General features: G+C 42.5%; 1 protein-coding gene across 8 annotated transcripts in view; it reads right to left on the bottom strand.

Moving 5' to 3' along the window:
* Positions 1-23295, bottom strand: part of JADE1 (jade family PHD finger 1) — a 56005-nt gene extending 32710 nt beyond the window's left edge. Inside the window, exons 1-2 of one of the 8 annotated variants that reach the window (XR_007507747.1) lie at positions 4497-8737; positions 1338-1415 (exon numbers count right to left, since the gene is read on the bottom strand). Coding sequence is in view for 7 of the 8 variants with exons in the window: in XM_049814702.1 (XP_049670659.1) it covers positions 1338-1389 (52 nt within the window). In the remaining variant the exon portion in view is untranslated. Of the gene's footprint in view, positions 1-1337; positions 1416-4496; positions 8738-9987; positions 10530-10765; positions 11038-11491; positions 11608-11644; positions 11879-23269 lie in introns of those variants that run through there. The other 7 variants (XM_049814702.1, XM_049814700.1, XM_049814698.1 and 4 more) reach the window with 7 other exon arrangements.
* Between the last annotated feature and the right edge of the window lie 4053 nt (positions 23296-27348).

Below are 27348 nucleotides of genomic sequence, written 5' to 3'. Positions count from 1 at the left end.
TCTCTATTTTACAAGTAAAAACACATCTTTGTTTTGGGGAAGCGCACGTCACGTTTGAGGAAATACACCGACTTAAATTTTTATAACCGCAAGTAAACTTCTAACCAAGAAAAAACAGGTCTGATTCAGGATTTTTTTCTTCCAAAATCCCCCAACTGCAGGTAGCTCTCCAAAAACAAACCAAATCCGACACCTCTTCAGTAAGATTTTACTCAAACCTTATTTGGACTAACTCCTAATCAGCTTGCTAGTTCTCACCTCCTCCAACCCTTCTATCACTCCTTCATTTCAGCAATAGTTTGCCTAAGGTTGTTTTAAGGCACAGATTTGGCCATACCTGAGCAGACTCCCATGCAGCACAGCTACACCCAAAAAACGCATGCAGGTGAAGTAGTCACCTATGCAGGGCCACAGTGCAGGCACAGGGTTCTCAGAATAAAGCTTTCAAAAGCACCTGGAAAATCTCCCTGACTATTTTCTGTTACATTTCAGACTGAAGTCTCACAAAAGACTTCAGATTTGAAGATGTGCACCCAGACAGATCAAATTAAAACCAGGAAAATCTCTCGGACAACTGGCTAAGCTGCACTATTGTCAAGTACAATCAACTTGCTTGTTTGGGCAAATAAAACACCTTGGCACACTTCCCAAACTGCCATTTTATTCCCCTTCCTCTTTTTTTTTTTTTTCCTGCTTAAATGAAAGATTATCAATCCCTCAAGTCCAAACACAACAGATAAATATACCATACAGGGCTCAGTGTTAGTTACGTCAGTAAAGAAACAGTTAAAAAAATTAAATACATTCTGTATCCAAATAACTGATCTACTGAATTCAAATTCTTGAAAGTTATTCCTCAAATAAGATAACCTTCAAACGAAGTAAGGAATAACTTTTATGCACCATCAATCTTTCCTACTTCAGTTTGAAGCAATATACCTTTCCATTGCATGAGAAAGTATGAGAAAACTGGAGCAAATTTAAAATCCTAATGCAAACTTCTATTAAATACTAAGCTGTGGATAATGTTAACAGATGTCTCCATGCAAGTTCTGTCCTTGTAATGATAAATTATACTGCTTGCAAAGATTTTCAAGAGGACAACTGACTTTTTCTCGTTTTATCTTACTAACACTGTATAATCAATACAGCGGAGGGATCCTAAATCTGCTGCCCACCTGTGCTCAGAATGACTTGAGTTCAAAACTAGATCCTTATTAATACACATTTCTACCAGTTCAACCAATATGCAAAATGCCTCTGTCACATAAAGCACTGCATTAAAACGTGTTTTCAAACTCATAACCTACTGCACTCTACAACAAAGGAGCACTTACTGCCATTGTCGTCAGAATCCTCACTGCTGCTAGGAAGCCGACGTCGTTTCATGATCTCCACGGGAAACAGCAGGCAGCCTGCAAAGCAATGAGACAGCACTTAACCCAAGATAATAATACACAGTCATCAAATTGTGTTTCTGATGGCATTCGAGGATTTACAGCACACGAAGGAAAACAAACAACTTTAAACAGCATCTGAAATATGAACAGTGAGTATCTCAAGGAGGATGCTTAATTAGACAGTCATCATACAAGTAGGTGAACAAAACTGGAGAGCACCAATGACAACCCCACCAATACTTTCACCCCAAAACAAAAGTGTATTTTGTTCTGAAAGGTCTTAAAATCACTAAATATCTGCAGTCAACATACTTAGCTTCCCCTGCCCATTCTGACACTACATTCGCAATACAATAACATTTTTACTGCTTGTGTAAATATTTACTTTGGCTAGTATGTTTTGGCACCATTTTATTCCTGTTTAAAGTGCCAGATTTATGAAATCAAAGACTAAAGTCATCCACTTACATATAAAAAAACCCCAAACATCAGCAGTAGCAAGCCAAGTTTTTCCAGATTAACTAAACATTAAACATGCATCATCTATGCACTGGAAGGCACCACCCTCTAAAGTAAGAGTGTTGCTTCCTCCTGCAGGCACATTTCCAGCACCATGCCTAACACTAACTGTCTTTCAGGAATCAGACCACCAATTGATTACACAGAAGCTCCTCCAAACTGCCAGACTCCTACTAATACTGAGTTCAACTGCACATGGACTGGTGATGTAAAGGCAAAAAGTTCTGTATCCTTTTTAGCTGCTATTCACAGAGCATTGGTATTTTTGCATGTATTCTCTGTGGAATGAAATCAAATTAGAAAAATTAAGGAACCTGTAAATAGCTAGTCAGCATTTACATGTAAAAAGCTATTAAAAAGTGTAAGTTGAAGAGCAGAAAAAACATGACAAGACAAGTGCAGAAAGGCATATCCACTCTAAGTTAAACTGACAAGGACTCTAGATGCACATCAAATCCCCTGAGTCTTTGCTTACCACATATCAATCCTGGTATCAACAAGGTCTGGGTGTTCTAGCAGCAAAGCCCTCATACATACCTCTGGGGCGCAGACTTGGAAATCAGATACCAAAATACTTTTTCTCCTTCTAGGTAGGTGCAGAAAATCTAACCTCCTCATTTTCATGGGAGTTGAGATTTCCAAGAAACCTTTCAACAAAACTCTTTTCACTGACCCTTCAGTATGCAGCTAACTCCTTCAACTTTGCTCACTGAGAACACGTCTCATTGTAGTAAACTCAATAATGCTTTCAACTTTTATAAGACTAATTCCCAAAATAAGGAAACCCAAAAAGCCTAACCAAAGCCTGACACTATTTCCAAAAAAGCACATAAATATCCTCCCTTCCAAAAGTGATTCATATAAAAGAAATAAGCTGCTTTTTTTTTTTGAGGAAATTAATTTTACCATCACTAGCAAATCACAAGCAACTGAACCAGAGACTGTATTTTACACTTCCAGTGAACTTAATATATTTGTAATAGGCTGAGCATTGCAAGATTGCCTCCTTTTTCATATTGTACATGCAAACAGAGGTGGGGGGAAGCTTCCTTCCCACTGAGTGACTTTCCAGAGTGGGACTTAGTATGGCTGTCTTTGAAAACTTTGCTCACTAAAGGTAAAGAGAAACTGAATGGTTCACTTCACCAAGATCTTTTGTCAACATTTCACAGAGTGAAGGTTCACATGTATTATTGTCTTATGCCAGAGAATAAAGAATCATAAATGACAACCTCTTACAGTGCTAGAAGAATTCGCTTCAAAAGAACTGCTTTGAAGCAGACCAGAACTTTGTGTGTATAGCAGATGGAAATGCTGCCTATGAATCAATACACAGACCAGCCTGGCCCATCAAAATCATCTGAATACAGATCTGGTATAAATGTAGTAGATCCAGAGCCAAGTTCTGATACAGTCACTTGATAAAGACACAAAGCCAACATTCAGATCCAAACCCGGGTAAGACAGAACTGAAAAATCAATTAGCTTCTACAAGGCCAAGACCAGGGGGATAAATATCCATTCCGTAAGGTACTTTTTCTAGTAGTTTGCATACTTTCCTGTAATTGAAAGAAACATTAACAGCAGCAATGTACAAGAACATACTCACTTAGAATGGAAATATTTCCCATAAACAAAGTTAAAGAGGATATATAAGAAAATACAGAAAAATTAATTATCTCAGAGATGTAACTTGTATATTCCTGGTCAAACTCCTCAACTTCTTGATTCGCTCCCACATAGTCTGAAAAGTACTACGTGCTGTAAAGCAAAATAACACAGCGCATATGCACTGAGACACACTCATGAGCCTGCAATGAACAATAAAATCTGAAATTCTGCTTCTCCACATCTTTTTGGAACGTTTTTGAGTTCATCTTCTCCTAGCCATACTTTCTGCAAATTCACAAAATAAGGAAAGACCCAGAAGCTTCTCCTTCCTACCACGTGTCTTTAAAAAACAAACTAAACATCTTTGTTGTTGTTTAAAGGAGAGTGGTATTCACACCTCCCAATTCAAGCACTCTCCACAGTTCTTCAGGAGGTAAGAGAAGCCAGAACAGCAGCCACTGTCCGGGAGCACAGAGTATTAGATAAGGCAGTTAATTTCCTTATCCACTCTAGTCAGGTTTCTGAAGTTGGCCACATTGAAAAGCCTGTGTTATCAAAAATATCATGAAAAGAAATACCCCATTTGATGACGCTTCTGTGAGATTCCTTTATAGATGCATGTGAAAAAAAGAGTTAAAATCCAGGGATCTCTTTTTCCCATCTTTGAACCGATCCTGAGTTTAGAGGGAGCTAAATCACAGATGGAAAAGCAGCATTTCGCTTCTTAGAGCAAGTCTCAAACCGCGTAAGATTAACTCCCTAGAATTTTTGTCATTAGAAGTAAAAAACCAGCTTTATTTCAACTTCTAAAATTATTTTAAACTGTTCCCACCAGATGTTCATATCCACAGTTCAGAACATAAGTTCTAGGGAGAACACTGGAACAGCTAATAAGAATTACAACCACACAGATTGAAATGCTGCTGCTCTTAAGGGCATCACAGTACCTCTGCCTCAAAGACTTACCAGTTTCTATCAGGTGATGGTGACCTCAAAGTCATGCAAGAACTGCATTAAAAACAAACATGGATTATGGATAGTGACGGTTTAGGTGCAGATTGAAGATGCAGGCTTCCCCTGTTCAACCAGACATACACATTTTCCCAGCAAGTTTAGAGAGTACTGTGAATTCAAGTAATGCTTTTCTAATACTCAAGGAAAGAAAAGAAAAAAAAAAAAAACAACAAACCAACAAAACAACTATAGTAACTCATTCTTCATGGGACATCCTTAACTAAAAATAAGGAGGTACTTTTACACTGAAAAAGGCAGGATGGAAAAAACTATCAAACTTTTCAGTAAAATTACTTATTTCATTCTCTTTCCTTTCCTAATCTGAGATTTGAATGCCACCAATATTACTTTTCTTTCAAATTCTCGCTCTTCACAGTCATGAAAATGTTGGCATTTTTCACTTGACTGTATTTTGACATACACTTAATATACTCAGGTGCATATAAATGCATCTGATCCAACTCCGATCTTATTAAAACATTCTGAAACTGAAGTACATCTGTCAATTCCAATGGGTCAGAAGTAGAGGCAGGTTCACGAAGACTGATTGTACCACAGCTAGTTTAATGGTACAAATTGGCTATGATCACTATGCCTGTAAGCAAAAGAGAATTCACATGTAAGCATGAAAAGGGTGAAATATTTAAGCTAAGATTTAAGATTCATACCAATAATAAGTAAAAACTATGCACTCAGCCTGCAACACTTGCAGGACAGGAAGAGACCACCCAGGTTACTGAGTTCGATTCCCAACAACTGCACGCAACCACATAATTGCTGTTTAGACCAGAAGTTTCCACAAAATATTCACTGCACCCACACATGCCACAGAACAACTTCCCAAACCCCTTTGCAAAATGAATGCTTCTCTGAAGCAAGGAAGCAGCCAATGAAGCAGCGCCTTTGAAGCCTGTATCTTCTATCACAAACATTTCTACAGCTGTTTTTCCCAAATTCTTACACAAGCCCCAAAAGGGCATTTGCCCATACACTGTTCACCTGCACAGTAAGCCCAACACTTGAAAAGCTACAACAGAGTCTAGCAGCCTTCATGTAAGAAAGGCTGCTGTATCACCAAGCCAAACATTCCCTGAGTTTTCAGTGACACATGTGAATTCCTAATAACCCAGCGACCTTTTTGTACATCGTTTCACTTTCCCTTCCTTGAAAGGTGATTGTTACTTCATGTTAAAATCACCCTTTCAGAAATCAGACAGACCAACACACAGCACACTGATAGTTATTTCTCCCGAGAACTCCATCATAACATTTACCCATCTATTGGGAGGAGTTAAAGTGGACTCAGGCAAATGCCAGCCTTCAAGCAAACACAGCTTTATAGAAACCACCATAACTCTGCTGGCAATGTTACCCAATTTCCAAGGGTTGACAAAGTATCTAAGAGCACTTTGTGCAATCACACCACCACAATGGCAAAGATGGGGCAGAGGCCATGACTTTTTAGCCACCAAGCACCCTCAGATGAGCTACCCATATCAAGGCAGTACTGGTGAGGCTGGCACAGGTTGCAACGCGCTCTGCTGTGCTGCTCCAGAGGCTGAAGGCACTGTGCTTTACAGAGACACGTCACCAGTGGCTTTTCCATCCTTTTTCATCACACTAGCTCTGAAAGCTAAGCTCTGGATTTTACTTGTTGATTAGGTACAAACTTCAAACATACAAACGCACCTCTGGACTTCCATGGTACAATTGCCCAGATAGTTTTTGAAGGCAAGATTACAATGTCTGAAACACTTCTTCTGGCTACTCTATTTTGAAAAGAGCACTAAGCATTTTTCAAATTACTTGTAAAATGCTATGCAAATGAAATGACTAGATGATAATCCAATATAATCAATGTCAGGCCACAAAATAACATTTGGATTTACATATCCTTGCAGAGGTGGGCAACAAACATCAAAGTCTACACAAATAGCTAGATACAGTTAGGAATACAGACGTTTCTGTCTACTTCCCAGTATTCGCTGGCAGATGCAGTGCAATAGGTTAGAATGACGCAGTACACCAAACTCACTATTTTTACCAGTATGCATTATCGTGCTCCTGCATTCTTAGTTCTGCAAGAGATTAATTTAAAACAACCAACAAAACCCAAAAACCACACTGGACAGCAACGCCTGACTCTTTCTTTTTACTTTTTTTCCTCCCACACTGAAGTCCCATGAGTTGCACAGATACAAGTGAAAAAAAAATCCAAATCCTTTCTCCTAGCTTCCTCAGAGCAGAAATCCAGACACTACCCCGGCATGGCAGTGTGCACACACGTACATCCACGTGCAACACACCACAGAACTTTCTATGCTACTGCTGCGCAGTTAAGAACACTGTATACTTTTTCACTCGGTTTGACCCCAAGTAGAGATGATCAAAGAGAAAGATGTAAAGTGTGTCAGTCTTTGTTATGCAAATAGCTAAACAGAACCAAATTTTTTTAAATTATACGTGAAAAAATCTACATCCTCAGGTCAAAGGTTTTACATAGCACAACTCTTACTAAAGTGTTTTTAAGGGCTGTATAAACCTCTGGGTAAAAAGAGTGCATAATTCAAACTCTGACAGACAATTAACTGTAACCGTGTTAACGGATGTCACTATAATAAACTGCACTGAACAGCTGCAGAGACAGAATGGGAAGAAAGCAGAATTATGACAGATGTACACCCTGAAGACAAACTGAAAAACTGGCTTCTCCTGAAAGCAGCCCAGTAACTGCAATGAAACCAGGACCTAATTATCTCTAGTACACGAGAAATCGCTTCAAAACACTTATTGTACAAATGGAAGTGAAGTGTGACATACTCTTTAACGAAATGGATAGTAGATGAAGACATTTGGCTTCTACTACTGTACTCTTTTTAAATACCTTGTTATGACACCAACCCCGTCTGACACCAACTGACACTTGACATAGCAAGAAAAAAAATAGTTTCTTCCTTCTATGCCCAGAAAAAAAAAAACAAAAACAAAGAAAAAGGAACTACATCAGAATGAAGTTATACTATTAAAATCCATCCATCTAAAACTTTATAATTTTTCTTTATCACCTATGAAAGCTTCAACAGCTACATTTTATACATTTTAGATACAAGAAGAGTTCTTAAATGATATACTACAGTATTATGTAGCACAGTCCACACTACAAAAAAGCCACAGACCTTAAATTTGCAGAAAAAAAATCCTCCAAGTCTCACGAAACAAAAAAGTATATTCCAAGGCCGAGACTGTTCTCCACAAGGAGTATTTCTACTGCCTTCAGCGCACCTATTCAAAATTTCACAAGGAAAGGCAGAAACACAATTTGGACGTATCAGCCCAACACTTCTCAGCAATCCACATGTTCATTTATGCACCTGTGCAAGTAAGCTCATAACATTACCTTACAATCTGGGCAGTGGCAGCAAATTATTCCCAAAGTGTGCTGGTGAAACCGACTGCCCAAAATCTTGAGCAATTATAAATTGGGCTCTATGAATTAATTCAACCCGCCCTGCACCCACTGTAATTCATCTCTTCCATCTAGAAAAAGCTGTCAGCTTGGTCAGCTCCAGCTGAAAACAGGAGGGCGAAGCAGTAGTACTAACCACATGGAGAAAACATTTGAGGAAAGACTGGAAGTTTTTTTTACTCTATTCTGTGAATTGGGAATGAAACCAGAGAAGCTGGAAGGGAAATCTGCAGCTGTGAGGAGAAAGGGGAGTTTATTATTATTATTTTATTTTAAACATATGTATTAAACATAGCTCAAAAGCAGGGAGCGAGTGGTATCTGAAGCCAGAGGGAAAATCCTGCCACTAAAACGTACAACCCTTGCTGTTTCAACAATATCCCACTGAGTGTGAGAAACCTCTAGAAATAGAATCATAACAAGCATATTTTGGCATAACTTTTATGAAGGTTTTAGGTTTGTAAGAGTGGGCAGCTTTTGACTTACTTAAAAGACAGCGCCTGCTCAAAAAAGAAATTATTCCCGATCACAGCTAAATCTTTCTCTAAAAAGAAAAAATGGGGCTAGCATAAAAGCATCTTCCCGCTTTAACGTTAAAACGTCAACTAAGATGTGTCGCTAAATGCTATCGTAATTTCTAATACTACCTAACAGCTATCCAAGGAGAGGCAATCTATTTTTAACGCTTGCGTGCAGCCGCACAAACCAGTCGTTTACATGTCACACATGGCCAGTTCTTACTGGACCGACTAACACGTCTCAAAAGCCCACGGACTTCACCTACGGGTGAAATCTAATAAACTTTCTTGGAATAAAGCTGTCAGCTGAAGGAAAATAAGGAGACCGAGGGAGAAGTTAGTCAGAGGCACGCACTCCGCCCGGGAAGCGGGGCTTTTTGAAACCGTCTCACAGGTGAGAGGCGCTTCTACTGATCCTAACGAGCGGTCGCCACCCGCCGAGCCAACGGCCGCCAGCTCAGGGCCGCCTTTCCAGAGGGCGGGAGCCGGGGCTTGAAGAGTAAATTCAAAAGCGGCGCCTCACGCTCGCCGGCTCCGGGGCGGCTCTCCCTCCTTCTCCTCCTCCTCCCGCAGCGATCCCGCCTCAGCTCCCGGCCGGGCGGCGGCTGCCCACACGCGCGCGGCGCCTCAGGCACCCGCCGGCCGTTAACGCCCGCGCCGAGGGCTCCCGGCGCCGCCGAGACCCGGACAGCGGCGGTGAGAGGAGACGGAGCCGCCTCCCTGACCGGCTGCCGCCGGGCTACACCTCCCCCGCGGGGGTGGCACCTTCCTGGGCAGCGGCACGGCCGCCGCTTTCCGTTTGAAACGGCCCGGCTCGCCCCCACCTCCTCCTCCTCCTCCTCCTCCCGGCTCCCTCTCCCGCTCCTCCCCGCCGCCGGCCGCACCAATCCGCTCGGACCCGGCTGCAAATCAAACTTGGTGCCCCCGGCTCCGCTCCCGAAGCCCCGAACCCCTGTCACTGCCGAAAACGGCCAAAGCACCTTCCCCACCCGCCCCCAGCTCCACGCTGAGACCGGGGGAGGAGGGGGAAGGCGGGGGACGACACGGGACGGGACGGTGGTTTGGCGGATTGAGCGGCAGCAGCAGCACGGAGGAGACTTGAGCTCATTTTCTGTGTCTGTCTCTCCTCCCACTCCCAGACAGTTCTGGAAACTGTGTATCACCTCTTGTCACAGGAAACCAACCAGCAGGCGGTGCAAACAAACAAACACCCTTTGCCTCCACCCTCCCCAAAATAATGAACACCCCACCGCCTATCGGCAATGAACTGGCGGGCACGAACGGGAAGGGAAAAGGGAAAAAAAAAAAAAGAAAAAAAAGAAAAAAGAAAAATAGTAATAATAAAAATCATCCTCCGAGCAGGCGACTACCCGAGCCCAGTGACGGGCAGGGTAGCAGCAGCAGCAGGGCGGCTTTGTCTAATTTCAGCAAGTGGAATAATCGCTAGAGCCGCACTCGCCTTCTGCGGGAGGCCGAGGACGGACCGTTACACAGACAGAACGCGGTTCTCCGGCACGCCGCAGCCCAGACCCGTCTCGCTTGCCAGGCCCCGGGGGAAGAGCGAAATCGCGGAGCTACCCTCACTGCCGCCCGAGCAACTTCAGGCGTTCGCCGCCGCTCCCCCGCGCTTGTTGTTCTGTTACGTTACGTTCGCGTTTCGACACCGCTGGTGACGTTCTGTTCCCTCGTCAACAAACTCCGGCACGGCCACGCCGCTTCACCCCGGCGCGCCGCAGCCGGGAGGCCGGCAGAGCAACGTCCTGCCCCGAGGCACCCGCCGAGCCGCGGGAGGGGGTCCCGCCGCGCCTTGCCCAAGTTTACACCGCCTCTCCCCCCGCCCGGCCCCGCCGTGTCCTCCGCTCCTGCCGGCGCCCCGCTCTCGCACTTCAACTCCCTGACCCGGGGCGGGAGTAAGGGCGCTTGCGGGGCCGCCGTGCACCTGCCGGCCGCTGCCGGCCCAGCAGCAGGGACGCCGCCTCCCTCGCCAGCGGGCCCGGGCAGCTCCGCACGGCTTCCCCCCCCCCCCCCCCCCCCCCCGGAAAAACGCTCTCCAACACGTGCACTTCAGGGCTCCCGCAAGTTGCTCTCTAGCAGGAGACACCGTGCGCTCGCCTCGGGGGGCGGGGGAGAGGGGGGCACACGGCACTGGAGCACCTATGACAGCCCGCCCCGCCGCCGTCCCCCCCCAGCGGTGCCCCCGAGCACCCCCTCCTGCGCCCGCCGAGCACACGACTAACCGGCTGCGGCTCTCCCGCTCCGAAAGGCAACTTCTGCTTAATTTCACCGATGAGCAGTTTTTATGCTTTCCAAGCATTTTCCCCCCACACACAAGCGAAAGGCAAGTGCGACCGGGGGTGATCGGTGTAACTACAAAGCTGCTCCTGCACACCAACACCTCCTCCCCCACGCACACGCTCCCCGCCCTCGACGAGAGGCGACGGCTCCCGTGGACATGTGGGTGACACGGTGACAGACACTGGCCATGGCTCCCCCCGCCCCCTTCCTACACATCAATATCCGAGCAGGACCTGCGCTCTGCCGTTGCCATCTGTCTACCAAGTTGCTCCGACGCTTCCGACTTTCCGCGGAGGCTGATGCCCGCCGCTGCCCCCCTCCCCGGGCGCCCCCCGCGGCGCAGCCTGCAGCGACGCCCGAGGCGCGGGGCCGGGAGCGCGGCTCGGGTTCAGCCGGGAGCTCACTTGGCCGCTGCACCTTGAAAGCCGCGCGGTCCTGACTTGCCGCGCCGGAGCCCGCAGCGGAACAAAAAGCCGCCCGCCGCTGCCGGCACCGGCCCGCCGCGCCGAGCGGCGGCACAGCCTCCCCTCCCTCCTCCCACCGCCCCGTCCCTCCCGCCCGCCCCAGCCCGGCACAAGTTGCTTGTGGGATAGCGGAGCCGCAACTCGGCCGCCTCCCCTCGCCCCGTACCGAGCCGCACGGCTCTTGGCGCCATGTTAATGACGTACTATCTTATTTCCACTAGGCAGCGACCTTCGGCACGAAACTGCTCTCTCGCCGCCTCCGGAGCGACAAAAAAAACCCATCAAATATGGCTGTGCTGGCGGCTCCCCCGGCTGGCGCTGCGGCGGCGGCGGCGGGGCGGCGGCGGGCACGGTTACCTGCTGGCGGCGGCGGCGGCGGGGCGGCGAGGGCGAGGCGGCGGCGGCGAGGGCGGGCGGCGCGGCCGGGCTCCCCCTGCGCGGAGGGCTCGGGGCCGCCTCATGAGTTCGGCGCGGCGCCGGGGAGCGGGCGCGGAGAGCGGCTCCCTGCGCCACACACGCACACACACACACACACACAGAGGCACGCACCCGCGCTCGCGCTCTCTCTCTCTCTCTCTCTCTCTCTTTCTCTCTCACACACACACACACACACACAGAGACTCCCTCTGACTGACGTTTGTACTTGTTATGGAGGAAGGACTCCGTGAATCAAACTCGTTTCTGGGTCACTGCTGCCACAGGGGGGAGCTACTTTAATCCCCTGCCAAAACTAGAAGGCGAGGGAAGGGGGGGAAATAATAATAATAACGTAGCGCCGGGGTGGGGAGGCGGCGGCGGCGGCCCCGGGGGAGCCGCCGTTAACTCTTCGCGGGCCTGGCCGGAGCCCCGCAGCCAGCGCGGGGGGCTCCCGCCTGCCGGGTGGGGGCTCGCAGCCGTCTCCCCCTCGCCCCCGGCGGCAGGCGGCTTTCCGGGGAGCTCCTCGCTCCCCGCTGCGCCGACTTGGCCGGAGCCCGGGGCTGCGCGGCCGCCCGGCTCCCGCCCGCATCCTCGCTTGCGTTCAGGCGGGCTCGGAAATGAAGATGGGAGGCGGTGTTGCGAGGCTGGCAGCTGGGAAATGGGACGTGTCTGCGCCCAGATCCCGCCTGTGGCACTGCTGGCGGTGCCCTGCAACGATTTACCTCTCCTCTCCAAGAAATCTAAGCGGATTTCACAACCGGGAATTACAGTGCTGCACAGGCTCCCTATGCATAACGCGTAACTCGCTGGTTTTCAGGCGGAGAAACTGAGGCACGTTAAGAGTTAAATGCTGTGGCCACATACATGGCGCGTAATTGCCAGGGCAAGAATAAAACTGCAGGCTCCCTAGTCTCAGCCCCCGGCGTTATCCCTCCAGCTCCCTAACTTTGATACTTCCCAAAGACTAGAAAGAGCTAACACATACTGCGGTTCAGTTCATGTCCTTCTAGCAGGAAACGAAATTATCTTACGTTGGCACCAAATTACATACTAAACTTCCCATTATCAAAAAAAAAAAAAAAGTATGTTTGAATGCGGATTTCTCTATTTTCCACATAAACCGCTTTACCTTACGCCATGCACCTGTGCTCCCTGAGCAAAGGAGAACTCCCCCTTTTGAGCAGAATTCCTGAGCAAATACAGTAGGAGGTAATAAACACCACGGGGAAGATTCAGCATAATCTCAAACACAGAATTAAGGCGATCTGTGGAAAGTGATCCCCATAGTATGCAAATACAAATTAATGCAGCCTCCACAGCAATATTAGTCTGCCAAAGAATCACACCTAAGTTCAACAGAGGAATTGGGTCGTTATTCCTCCATGCAAACCCAGTCATTTATCCTGCCATTTCACCCACCTACCTACCCAATAATGAAATGGCACTTACACTGCTACGCATCGTAAAAAGCTGTACTTTACTACAAAAATATCCTTCCCCCCCAAGGTGTTTTTTCACTGTGAAAATAAGACAGTGGTGGTTTTATTCATAGAACAGCCTGAAGCATCTTCAGATTTTAGAGCCTAAGACTTTGATTCCCCTTGTTTTCATCTACATGAAAATAAGAAAACACACACATTCTCTACATTTCCCCATACTTTTCTTGGCATCCAGACCCATAAAGATACCTGACGGAGCAGCTTTGCACACATCAGCAGTCTAATTAGAAGTAGCGCCACTGATGTCATTCTTATTCTCGGGATCAAGGCCTTAGCTTTTTCCCATTAGTGATACAGCCATCAGGCACTTGTGATCATCTGTGCAACACACCAGATCACTTTATCTGATGAACAGTCCACTTCTTGCCAGAATTACATTCACACACCCATCATGTCACTCCTGAGCTTCCAGGAACCTACCCAAGCACTAATTTTCAATACTGCCAAAGGAGTCAGTGACCGGAGACTTTGTTGATCTGTATTACCTAAACAGCGTGTGCCCACCGCTGTGCTATGCTATAAACACTGGAATAGATTAGGTCAGAGTTTTTTTTCACTCAGTGGTCTGCAAACCCCTTGGGAGCTCACAGACTACTTTCTCATAACTCCATAAAAAGTAATCCAGATTAGCAAAGCCATTGTCAATCGGCATTTACTCTACAGAGATCCACACCTCTACTGGATGATGATGTTTTGTTGGGTTTTTTTAATATTGTCCATTGTAAAAGATTGAAGAATCACTGGAAATGCTGTTTGTCCCACTTTTCTGAATTCTTTCCAAGAAAGTTCAGAACTGGCTTCTGAGAAAACCTTAAATGTGAATGCGCTCTAATTTCTAAAGAGGAATGATAGAAACTTTCCTGTCTCAAACTCCTTGGATTTGAGGCAATATTTTTGTTTTTTCTAGAATTAGTTTTCCTTTGCCTATACAGCCAAGTTTGTTACCTCTTATATTTTAGGAAACATTTCTCTTGGAAGCCATGCAAGGCCATATATGTAGGAACAGAACATGAATGTTTGCAGAATGGTGGGCTGTGTTTCAGAAAGTAGCGATTAAAAATGCTATCTAAATTACTGTAGAAAACTCAACAAATGTGACCCCTCTGCACTGTAAAAGCAGCTAGTCCAGTCTTTATGACGAAGGTAACGCAACTGAAATGAAAATGCTCTTTTGTCTCTGTGTGCAGTGTAGCTCTGAGACTGTCCTGGAATAATGTACTCCCATGTTTTAAAAGGAAATATTGAAAAATTGAAGGGCTAGTAGCTGGAAGAATAATTTTGGAAATTAATGGAAAACACAAAGAAAAGGTTACATCCTGTACTACTTCAACATTACAGGTATAAAGTTGTATACTAATGTAGCTATGGTCAACCAGGAAAGAATATCATGGAGCATACCAGAGTAAGCCATTGGCATCAATAATACAAAACAGTGCTAAAAAAAAGGACCTGCATATGATCTAAATAAAGCAATGAGTTGTTCGCTGCAGAATCATCTTTAGCATCTTAGGACACTGTTATGACTCCTGCCTGAGAATAGCAGCAGCAGACACCGTCATGGACCCTAAGAGTGGTCCTCACTTACTTCTCTACAAGGCTCAGTGGCCGGCTCAATGTGCCAGAGCAAGCAGGCTGCCTACAACGAAACAGAGGAGGATGGTAAAAGCAAGCCACACGAGTCAAAGAAATCTATCTTAATTCTGCATTAAACATCTGACTGCAGTCTGAGTCTAAAGATTAGCAACCAAAACAGTGAAAGACAACCTCACAGTAGTCTTCTACTACCTCCACTGCCTAAATTTCAAGGTGATGGGTAAAATTCTGCCAGAGATAGAGTCAGTAGAAATTTAGCCATGAAAGTCAGTGGGGCCAGAATTTCAGCCTTCATCTCTAATAGATCTTTACCCCCTCAGTAAAGCAGGCATTTTGTTATAATAAATAATGTCATTAGACTCTGTGCCTCAGTCATCTTTATATCAGTATTAACACTCATTCCAGAAGTGCTCAGAGAATGCATGTCAGGCTTGGAGTTAGGCTTTGTACTAATACACAGAATTTCTGGTCCCTTCACCAAGTTGTTTCATTGGATATAGTCATTCATATATTAAATTTTATTTAAATTTTTTGATTGTTTATGTAGTTCCTTAATGTCTCCCTCTTGACTGTTATTGCTGAGCAGATGCACAAAGCCAAGGAAAGAATATGTGGCTTTTCAGCACTTTTTTTCGCAGCCTTTCCTGGAAATATGCTGCTGCAGCTGTGTCTGATAAAATATTTTTATTTACTTCTTTCTTTCTTCCTTTTTTTTTTTAATTCTATAATACTCCTTTTATACTTGTAATCTTTTCCACTAATTCTTGCAGAGTCTCTGCACATGAAGGTGGAGCTCATAAAGTTGAGTTTTTCCCCACTGTTAAACTTAGCCCGAGTATCACTTAAAACTCAAAACTGTTCTTTTGCTCTTTTGGCTCCAGTTTTTAAGAACTTCTACTTCCATTGTCTCCTTCTTTATTTTTAAGATTAGAAACTTGAGGGGAAGAACACAGTACGGATCTAAACCAGTACTGTCAAAACTTTAGCTTGTACTTAATCTTCAAGAGTAGGAACTTCCAGAGAGCTTTTCACATCTCCTGTGAGAGATGTATGTATTGCAGAGAGATAAGACAGATGCACGGTTGGGCCAAATCCTGTTGAGGTCCATTTTGTCTCTAGTTCGTCTACTCACATGAGAAAGGGAAAAAAAAGATTTTGACTCATGCATATGTAAATCTATACCACTTACAAATTAACTCCTGCAGAAATAAAACTTGCTCACACAGTTTACATATTGACCATAGAGGAACACAGTTGTCACAGTTTTGTCTAATCCAAATACATCATTTATAGCAACATGTCACCTGACCACTTCACAAAAATATGCACACAAAAAATTAATCAGTGCTCTGGCTTTTTCTTCCTTCTCCTTATCTAAAAGCACTGAATTTTGGTGTGTCTGGATTAGGGAAGTCAAAAAGACTAAACTCAGGTAGTGTGTTATTTCCTTTTACTCTGAAGTTGAGGTTTACAGCTACCAGCACTGCTTGTAGGAGTGATTTGCAGATTCACGGGCCATACTCCAAAGATGCGCTTTCTCCCGTGGTCACAAGCCTCATTCTTCTGGTTTATAGTTCCTTTTTTTTTTTTTTTTTTTTTTAATTGAAATGTAGTTGCTATGAGAAGTCACTAACTGGGTGTATGAGCCAGTACCACAGTAAGGTAGGAGCTGTGCCATTAAGGGATGAGGATGCAGAGGGATGAAAATTAATCTTTAGAGCTGAATTTCATATTTAACATGCTATCAAACAGGGTGCTTGCAATTGAGGGACTACTGTAGTGTTTTTAATGATAAAACATGAGAAGTAGAGATTATAATATTCATTCGATGTGTGGGTAGGCAGGGGCATACAAAGGTTAAACCACTTGCACAAGTCACATGTTAAGTCAGCATTAAAACCAAGAATAGAAACCTAAAGTCATGTCTCTCAGTCCAAGGTTTCTAATGATTAAACTATATCCTCTCCTTTGGCCTGGTCTATAGGACATAACACCGTACAAAGTATACCTCCATGACATTTTGCACACAGGTATCTTAAAGTATTTTTGCAAATCAAGTACAGTCATTGCACAGATATGCAACTGCTGACATTGTATATTCATCCCAAAGTGGGAACCGGTATGCCCAATAGCTAAAATTTACTAAATTCCAAAATCTAAAAGTACAGCTACTGAAACCAAGTGTTTCCAAATTAGTCTAATTGAAAAGCAGAAGCTGACAGGAAACCAGTAGAACAAGAACCTCAAGGGAACAACTAGGAGCAGGCAGTTAACTTGTAGGTCTGCAAGTTAAGCGGGATGAAGCTGATGCATCACCTTTAAGGTAAACAACACAATTTTGAACATGATGAGAGAAGTAATTAGCAGCCAAGGTAATGCCCTAAGTACAGGAAGAATGGATTGTGAAAACCTCAGGCAAGTGAAAGTTTAGCAGCAACAGATCAAATCTCAGTTGAAGTATATACACGTGCCTATCTGGCAGCTCATCAAGCAACTTTACACTGGCTAATCTAAATGAACTTCCGTATTAAATTGTGTTTGTGCAGGCAGAAATCATGTAGTGAAAGAAAGGTGTTTTGACAAGACTCGTAGAAGACTTCAAAAGAATCTGATTACAGATTTTCTGATTGTGGAGTGCATCCTGATAACTGGTTGCTAAAAGTGAAGTAGTGGTACCAGTTTATTGTGGAAGTACAACAAAAATCAATTTCTATTTTCAGGAACAACGTAGTGCCAAAATGACTTTAAAAAAAATTAAAAAAAAAAGTGGCAACTTCAACTCTGGATCCTTAGGAGTCAGAAGAAGATTAAACTTAAAAAAAGAAGATCAGCTGTTGAATTGCTCTGAGCAGCTTGTGGTAACATTTCTGGAAAGAGCAGAAATCTTGGAAGTAACTCTCCATGTGTCCCTTTTGGGTTCCACTTGGTACTTTATGGAATTGCCCCAGAGTTTCTTCTATTTGTGGTCTCTCCCGGGACAGCCTCTTCCAAATGTGATGACTCACAGTTCATTGAATTTAAAGTGGTTTCCAAGACCATGAAACTGAGGTCTGCCACAAGAGATCATATGCCCCCCATGGCAGAAAACAGACCTAGGACAATTAGACATAAGTTACAATGCAGAGGAGATACTCTGTTTATCCTCAATAGGTACAGCTCCCTCTCCTCAGGTTACCAGCTTGAAATCAGTTTCCATGCTTGAAATCCCCCTTAGAGGATGTGTCAGTCATAATTTTGACAAAGGGAATATTTTCTCCCTAAATAGTTAGAGGTCCACTGATTTCAGACGCAGTTGTCCCGAAACCTACTTCAAATATTAGTAACTTTAGCTCAATAGCACACAGATGTAAGGCAAAAAGGGTGTAAAGAAGCCATCACTTCTAAATAAAGAAAATGCTAGGCAAACAAATAGGCAACTCTTGTTTACTTCAGCTATTTTACTTTACCAATTATATGTTTTAGAAATTAAGTTATTCAGTGTTTAACACATAGGGAAAATGTCTGAGAAAACCAAAATGTCTTTTTCTTGTGGCAATATTGATTGCTGAGCTTTTCTGCAAGTTTCACTGTGTAAGTAAGCACAAAAACCAGTTTAGAAAGGCTTAATCAGCATAAATGTAATAAAAGCTGCCTCATGTACTTCCATTTCACTATTACATATATTCAGAGGTTCAACACTATCAAACAGAACTCAGAACAAGAGGCTCAGAATATCTAGCACAAAAGAACCTTTACACAACGGGGGAAGTTGAGCCTTTCTCTAACCTCCCTTCCTCCATCTCTCCCCCTGCCCCCCAAAAGGGGAGGGGGGTATTGGGATAAACAGGGCAGTTTATCCCATATATCAGTGAGCCACATAACCCTGCAGCAAACAGCCCTAGCTGACTGTCTCTGTATCTGGCCGGCGGCATTAATACATAACCAAAACAACACAGACCACACTGTTATGCTTCCACTTTGCTAAGAGCTTATCAGAAATACACACCTAGTAAAAACTTCACAAACATAAGAAAAGCCGCAGTACCCTTATCAGGTAGAGAATTAGTATCTATTTTGCAAATAAGACATTGAGACATAATGGTAAAGAGATACAAATAAAAACTGCCTCTGGCAAAGCGAAGAGACTCAATCTCATGATTCAGCCCTAACATGTTACAATAGCTTAATCCTTCAGTGCTGTTTGAAACATACACAATACAAAAGGTCAACTATCCTTAAACACCGCATTTGTGTCTAACCCCAAATTTCTGCTTCAGAGTCTAGGAGAGCAATGAGAGTTACAGGAGGTATCAGAATCTTTGCACGTGAAGATGTTCAGAGGCAAAACCTCAAACAGCTGCATAGTAACTTTTCAGTGCACATAATCCAAGCACTCAGGACATAAACAGCCCTCCAGTAATTTCATACCAATTTATAACATTAATTCTGAAGTTACTTTTTTTTTGTTTTAAATGGACAAAGGAGTTTATTGCTTATTTAGAAGTTATAGCCTCCTTGCAACTGCTCAAAGCCGATACTGCCACAGATATATTTAACTAAACACACAGTGAAGAATGAAGAAAACTTGGAAATCAAATCATTACTGTGGCTCCTGTGAACTTTGCTTCACTAAGCAAAAAAAACCTGTAGCAAACAAAATAGTCTCTGACCTTCCAGAACAACATTTAAAAAAAAAAAAAAAAAAAAAAAAAAAGTCTGATTTGCTTATGTGGGCAGATTTTGGCACAGGGTAAACATCTGTGTTTGCTCCTCAAATTGCACAAGTCAGAAAAGAATCTCTCTCTCTTATCCAGGACATGCTTTTAAACCATGGCACATTTATGTTTCTTTGACAATCTGAGGCAGGTTACTTTCAAGCACGAGTACTGGGACAAAGTAAAAGTGCCAACTGTCTGTAATCAGGTGTCTCTAAAGGAGGAACGGGCACATCCTGCAGTGAGCACAGGTATCCCTACATAACTGCCAAAACCACAGTTCCAGCCTACTCGGCTTCTCAAATATTCAGCCAACCATGGCAGCATATCTGCCCTTGGCCAAAGCTAAAGGTGAGCCCACAGTGTCTCAGATCTCTTCTGGAAAAGGGCCCAACTACTTAAGGGAGCCAGGCAGAGTCTTCAGCCACGGCACACAAAGGGAAAAAAAAGTTTACAGAAGATAAGTTCAGGAAAGCTTGAAAGAGCGCCAGCCCCGTAGCACACAGTCCCATGCCAGAGTACATCTTGTACTGGCACTCTGGTGTAGTGCTTTGGATCAGTAACATCTGTAATAAAGCACATACTGACTGATAGGCTGGACAAATGCACAGATGGAGCAAAGGGGTTTTTCCTCTCCCAACATGCCGGCGCTGGAGCCTAGAGCAATGATTTGGTTCTACCTTTACATGTTTATCTTTATATCATGCTTTTCAAAGAGCTGCTCCTGTGGGTCCTTTGGGATCCTGCTCTTTTTAAGGAAATTAAGCATCTTTCATGACTGCCGTAATAAAATGTTGCAAGTATTGTGCACTCAGTAGTGCCTGACACATGCCTCAGACATCCTAGTTCACTTGTTCGCAGTTCAATTTCAGTGAAGGAAATCAGTGACAGCAAAAACGTCCCAAACCTCGGGCAACATAATGAGGGACCAAGATCACCGACTGCATAAGCCCTGTTGCTTCATGTGAACAGAATGATTAGTTATTGAAAATGTGTACATCAGTCACATACTGTTCCCAGCGAGGAAGCCCCATTAACCGAGGACGCTGGTTACCCTTCAGAATACAGTTAACATCAGCTGGTTAAATATTTTAAATCCTTTTAAAGTTGCCAAAGATACACGAATACCCTGAATTCTACATTTTTCCCTGAAGCAATAGCAGTCCAGAAAATCAAGATACAACAAACACACAAAGTCCTTTTCTACTACATACACAGATGCTTGCTTTGTGTTCCAAGCTTCTCAAAGTCAGGAGATCTCCAAGCCCAGCTGAGGGAGGAAGACACTGATGCTTGCCTTTCTTTAAAAACTCCTTCCACGTACCTACAGTTTGTCAGCAACCACTGAAACCAAAAGCATGAGTTGAAATTCTCTTTTCACTGGGAATGAGTGGTTATGCTACTAACTTCCATGGAGCTAGGATTTTTCCTGAGCTTGTGTTTTACAATTGCAAAGAATTCTATGTAGCCATTGCCATTCAAACTGTATGACATTTTTTAATAAACTGATGTACCGAGCACAATACATTGTACTAGGATTGAAGACCACCATCTCAATGTGAACATCAAACAAGGAATTAGTTGACAGAGGGTTTAAAAGCTGCATGTCATTTCCAGCACATGCACCAAATGAAATCATACTTAGCAAGGTGTTTGCTACACTAACCCTGTTAACACTTCACAGCACAAAACCAGACAAATTTAACCCTGTGAAAATTTAGGCCAGGTTTGAGAGCATTAAGCACAAGTAAAGCGAAAAATGTGCTAGGTTACTGCGACTAGGTTCAAAGGACTTTGATGTCCAAGGCTAAAAGCGTAGTTCAGCAAATTCTTGCTCATTTGTTTGGCTCTGGAATACTCTTAACTTAATACCTCCCTGCACAATTGCAACGTTCCTTGAAGATCTGCAGCTCTTATTTTTTTGGCATGATCTGAACTGCTTCAATCTGCACAGCGAGGTCATGGCTTCAGTCTCAGCCCAGTGAAACCAGAAGCGATGGTCTAGGGCTACCTGTTGGTTAGATGCTTCCACTTTCTCTAAGCTGGATTTCACAACACAGTGCTGCAGAGCCAAAGGGTCTGCTTGTTCTCATCCCACTTCATGACCTGTAAGCGCTCTGTTGCACAATGCTTCAACTTTAATAAAAGGGATGGAGAACACACATCTCAGCCCAAGTTTTGGGATAAATCATTCTCTCTCATATCTTTGTACTTATTAATTTTGTTCTGACTACACCACTTTTTTAAAACTGCAGGAAAAAACCCTCATTTTTTTAAAACAACACTAATATTTAGGTCTGAGACTTGCGTAACACTTCTGCTAGATATGCTACAGACATAGGACACCAACTAAAATATCTTAACTTTTTTGTATTTTTAACCTCTATTAATAATACCAGTACCTTCAGCTTACACTTCCCTATTGAGAAATCATTTTGTTCCACATACAGGAAAATCTCCTGTATATGTAGGCCACAGCTTGCAAAAATAAACAAATAATATATTTTCTAAGAGATTAAGTTCATAAGTATGTTACACTGCTTGACAGTGACAACAAACCACATGAATTTCCTCAAGAAAAAAAAACAACTTTTGCAAGAAACAAGTGAAGTTGCAATTTTTTTTTTCCTTTGCACTAAGGTTACGTCACTTATCTCTTGGGTACAGATGACACTAATAACCATGTGCCTGGACTCCAGCTAAATTATCAGTTTCCTTTAAATAGTTTGAGGGAAGAAAACCAGCAAAAATACTGTATAGGAAAGTAGGAAGTCTTGGTCTTGAGCCTAAATTTTGAAAATTCTTTCAGTTTAGCCTCCGAATTTTGTTCTACAGGTTTTTATATAGAAAAAATTATCGTTTGTGCATGCAGACTCAGTAGCTGCATATGTAGCTACCCCAACTGCACACAATGTGGGCACAGCACCTGCGCACACTAAAGCTGTCTCTAGACAGGTTCTAGCTATTCAGCCCAAACATTTTAAACAATCTCCACCCTCTAGAAGACCACTCTGCCTTTGTTGAAGATACTTATTTTAACCCTGAAGTCACTGGTCCTCCTGAGTAGCATTATGTTTTCCAATGACATTACAGAGAATAGTGCATACCCAAATGTTTATAAGTCAAGTTCTGAAGAGGACACCTTAATCCCTTGACTCCCATAAAACACATCACACTTAAAAAATTGTGTCATATAGTTGCTGTGTAGAAGACTTGAGAAAGATCAAGTAGATGAGGCTTCAAAAAAAACCCAAACCCCCAAAAAACAAACAAACAAACAAAAATTTAAAAAAACTAACAAAAAAAACCCAAAACAAAAAAACAGAAGGGTAATTCTCTTAAATTTCAGGTTGCAGAATGCCCTGCACCACTGAATTAACTGCTGATACTTCAGCTGAATCCTCCATGTCTCTATAAACACCCTCTAAAGCTAAAAGACTATCTACCCATAACACCGGGTCCTGTCCACCAGGATTCAGCTAAACATACAGGTCCTATTCATGATCAGAAATTCACAGCCAAATACAGGGAATAGCAAGAGCATTCTGAGATTTCTACAGCAAAATGTAATAACTTCATTTTAATAGGTAAACAAGATGAGCTCCACAAACGACTGCTGAGGCATTAGAGATCATTAGTCCCACAGAGAAAGCACTAACATCCTGCAGTATCAAATTGTTTATCACTAATTTACAGAGACTGAATCCACAAATACATTTCTATCACTTTGTAGTTGCTTAATTAATTACATATATTAAGCAAATTAAACTGAAGGATACCACGAGTACTCCCAGAGCAACCAATGGCTATGTCACCAGCAATTTACTTCTTTTCTATTCAGAGAAGTCCTCCCAATTTTCTTTTTCTTTTAGTGGCAAAGAGGATCATGGAAGGATGAAAGCTGTGGTCTCACTAGCACAGGAGAATGAAGAGAGAGTTCTGTTGCATTGAGATTAGTAAGATAACTCCAAAAGAAGAACTTCATAAACATGTGCATGAGTGAACAAGCAACCCAAACTTTGGGCAATCTTTAGATCACAATCAACATCCCAGTGCAGCTTTTCATAATGATGAGACCAGAAGAAGCCCACAGATAGCGATAAAACACATAGGTATTTGCAAATTCATTCTAAAGTTCATATGTGAAGTCTTCTAGAAAAAGTATGATTGATAAAAACTAATATTTAAATAGTTTAATTGATTTAAAATATCAGATTAACACTAATGACTGTAATACTTACTGATTTGTTATCTTTATAGAAAGTGTTGTTAGAGGCAATTGTAAGCTCATAGTTAATAACTTTTTGGATAAAGCTGTTCTGCTAATTCATTGTCCTCTTTTCTTGCATAAAATAATGCAAAAGAAAAATCAACACTCAGATCCCAAGTGGTTAAAAAACCAGAATGTTATTTTGCTTGAAAACAAAGCAAAACGACCAACAAAAAAAAATTTGTCCAGTATTTTCAATACCATACAGGCTGCTATGAAGAAAGTAAACTACCTGCCAGGCAGACTCAGTAACTCTACAAACACTGTTTTACACACATTTAGGTCCAGAGGCATCAACTGGACTATTATCATACCTCCCTAAAATTAGACAACTTCGTAAGTTTTTTGTCAGACTGGGTGCTAATGTGCCCCAGCAATTAACAATTTACTTTTTTTAAAAAAGAAGAAAGGTACTGATGATTTAAATTTAAATGTTTAGGAGTTAGTTCTCCTTTTGATATTATTTCTTAACACATGTTCATTCCTTGTACCATGTTATCCCTATTGTCTGTACATATATATTTTTGGTCACACAGATAACAGAACCTATATATGAAATATCACCACAGTCAGTTTATTTAAAATATATATCCATTTTTGTCAATTTAAAAAAACACAGGTTTTTCCTGATAATCCAAAATCATCTTACAAAAACAATTGGTGGAGCTCTATTTGGATTTTGGAAAAAAAGATTATTGGCATTCATTTTTCCCGTACTGTAAGAGTCACGTCTTCCTCTCTCATACAAAAACAAAAAAAACCCACAAAAACCCAAACCAAAAGACAACACTACCACCACGACACCCAAACCAGAAGGGAGCATACATAAAGGGCAATTCCACAGCTATTTTGTGGTAAATGATAAACCACAAAGTGTCCCTTAGTGGATGTGCAGAGTTTGGAATGTCCTCATTTCCTGACACCTTTCTCTTTTTCATCTATCTAAGAACTGCTGACTGCTACATTTTATAGGGAAAGGCAACCTTATTCTTCACTGGTTTAGGTGAGAGACTTTGGAATAACTAATTCTTCTGTTCTAGTATTACAGTAGCAGTTCTGAAAGGAAAAAGACATAAAATACAAAAAAGTTGAGAGTTAATGCCTCTCCCCATCTTTTTTACCCCAATTTGGGGACATAATTTTTAGAACCTTCTTGGAATACTCTGTGAAATGTTAAATTTGCCCCATGATACAAGGTCAAAACACTTCTTCCATACTTGTTGATACTAGCCTTCATCCTTTGAATTAAAGGTCAAATGAATCAAACAACTTAAATCCTACACAACTAAAAGGAAAACAGAACAGAAGTTGATGACCAGAACAGCAAAACATTTGTAATGGTTTTACTTTCATGTCCAAATCTATGCCATGATTACAATAAACCTTTCTTGAATGAACAAAAAGTCCTCTGATAAACAGCAAAAACAGTAGATTAACTAAAGAATTTTGTTGATACAGACCACAGCAACATTTTCAGGAGAAAACTGCTCGTTAGATATACCAAGCTCCAACCGTCTGCAATTTGGTTTCTTACTTCAAAGCAGGAGCTGGCTATACAAATTTTCCTGGAAAATGCACCAGCTTGAACCCAAAATCTGATGATCCATCCCTTCCTATGAATAGGTAACTAAAGCATAACAGTATTTTGCTAATATATTAATAATCTACATGGTCAAAGTAAATAGTACTTTTCAAAGTATCTCTTCACCAGAAATCACAGGCTAGATCTGGCTGCTAAAACACAAATTATATGTTCTCTTTAAGGTTACTCTGATTCAGTCAGTAGAAAGTTTCCTCATCAAAATTCTTCCATTAATTGAGGAGAACCTGTCTTCTGTCTCTTCTTTCATTTTAATGCTTCTCATTTCCTCTTCTCCTGTTCCTCATGGATATTCGTCGTTTCCATTCCTGGCAGCTGTTCCTCCCAGCAGCTGCAACAGCAGCGAGAGACGGGAGTCCTTTGGACTCTGTTGGCCAGGCAAAAGCATCACACTGGTGGTCCCCTGGTTACTAAACGCAGCATGGTTAGTTGAGCAAGAACACCCTCTTTCTGAAGCAATTTTTGTGCCATGAAGCCTTGCTGGTTTTCACAGTGGGCAAGTATCCTGTGACTGAATGAGATTTGGACTTCTCCAGCCAGCTCGGTGTTATAAACACATCAGTCTGAAACTGCTGTCTAGACATTCATCAAGCTGTTGGGTTTCAGCCCTCCATATTTAGTCTTCATGTGTCTAGGCTTGCTTGGATTGAAGAGGCTTAAGTATTCTCTCTTTGGCATCTTTGATACATTTCCAGAGCACTCACTAGCTCTCTGTCAGTCATTCATGAGACTTCCTAGTCCACGTGCTGTTCTGAATCAACCAATACTAACCTTCCTCAAAACAGGCCTTTTTTTACATTTGTGCCTCAGGACACTCCAATTTTCAGCTCATTTCTTCAGGGGGCACATGGCTAGTGAAGCAAACTGATCCTTAACTCTGTGTGCAACATAATACCCGCAAATATCCAATTTAGGAAGCACAAGCAGTTTATATATTTAGCTTTTAAAAGTGTCTTATATACTAAATACACCCATGTACATACCTACCTGATTCTCTAAATAGTCTAAAAAGTGTGCAAGGCTAAGATTAAAGTCCTCTAAGAAGTATCCCTATTCTACACAGCTGCTTCTCTGAAACAGAAGGCCCACCAAACATCAGCTTTTCCTCACTTCTAAGGTAGCATACTTGTTTTCTCCACTCCAAATGTGGCTAGCAAAAGACCTGTAAATCCAGATTTCTTTTCATGATATTACACAGACAAGCTTTAAAGTCCTTCTTCTGCCAAGTGAGCATGTTTAACTGGCAGAATGGTTAGGGTGTTCTTCTGACCACTACTTCTAGCATGTTTGTTAAATTGTACTCCTAATTCAAATGTCTTTGAATTATAATAGTCCGGGTACCTAATACATAGTAGTCAATGCAGAGACACTTGGATCTTTTCTTCTTCCACTCCCAGGAATCATTTCTGTAGGGAAGGCCATACAATGATCTCAGTTAACAAAGCTACACAGAAAAAAATGGTCACAAAAGACTTGTGTAACACTTCATAGAAATAATGCAGAAGTGGCCTTATTTTTTGCATCATAAAGCTGGTGTTTAAGTGCATTTTCTCAATTATTGTACACTTCGTAAGAATTAAAGAGAATTCAGAAAGTAAATGGAGTTTACTAATTTATCAGTAAATATTGAGGTTTATACTTTAGGACTACCTCCATAGTAAAGGCAATCTGCAGAATCAGACAAAAAGCAGCAGAAATCACTTTTGTTTAGTTTGATTGGCTTTAGTAATAAACATTCAAAGAATAATCACAATGGCAATTTTTTTAAAAGCATCCATGCCATGGTTTGAGCGGTGGCAGGAGTTATGCTATCTATACTCTTGCAGTTTACAAGGAAAGCCACTACGTAAAAACAAACAGCACAAGATTTTAAACAGGAAAGCTTTTGTCTGGAGTTCTATGATGCCAGCAAGTGAAATTTAGGTCTGCAAGTACAGTTCCATTAAAGTCATCACCGTTAAGAAATAGCTCTCCTGCTCTTCAGAAAT

Source organism: Accipiter gentilis, chromosome 12 (assembly GCF_929443795.1).
Source record: "Accipiter gentilis chromosome 12, bAccGen1.1, whole genome shotgun sequence".
Lineage (NCBI taxonomy): Eukaryota > Metazoa > Chordata > Aves > Accipitriformes > Accipitridae > Astur > Astur gentilis.
Note: the sequence above shows the minus strand (reverse complement) of the source record. Positions and strands in the feature narration are given on the sequence as shown.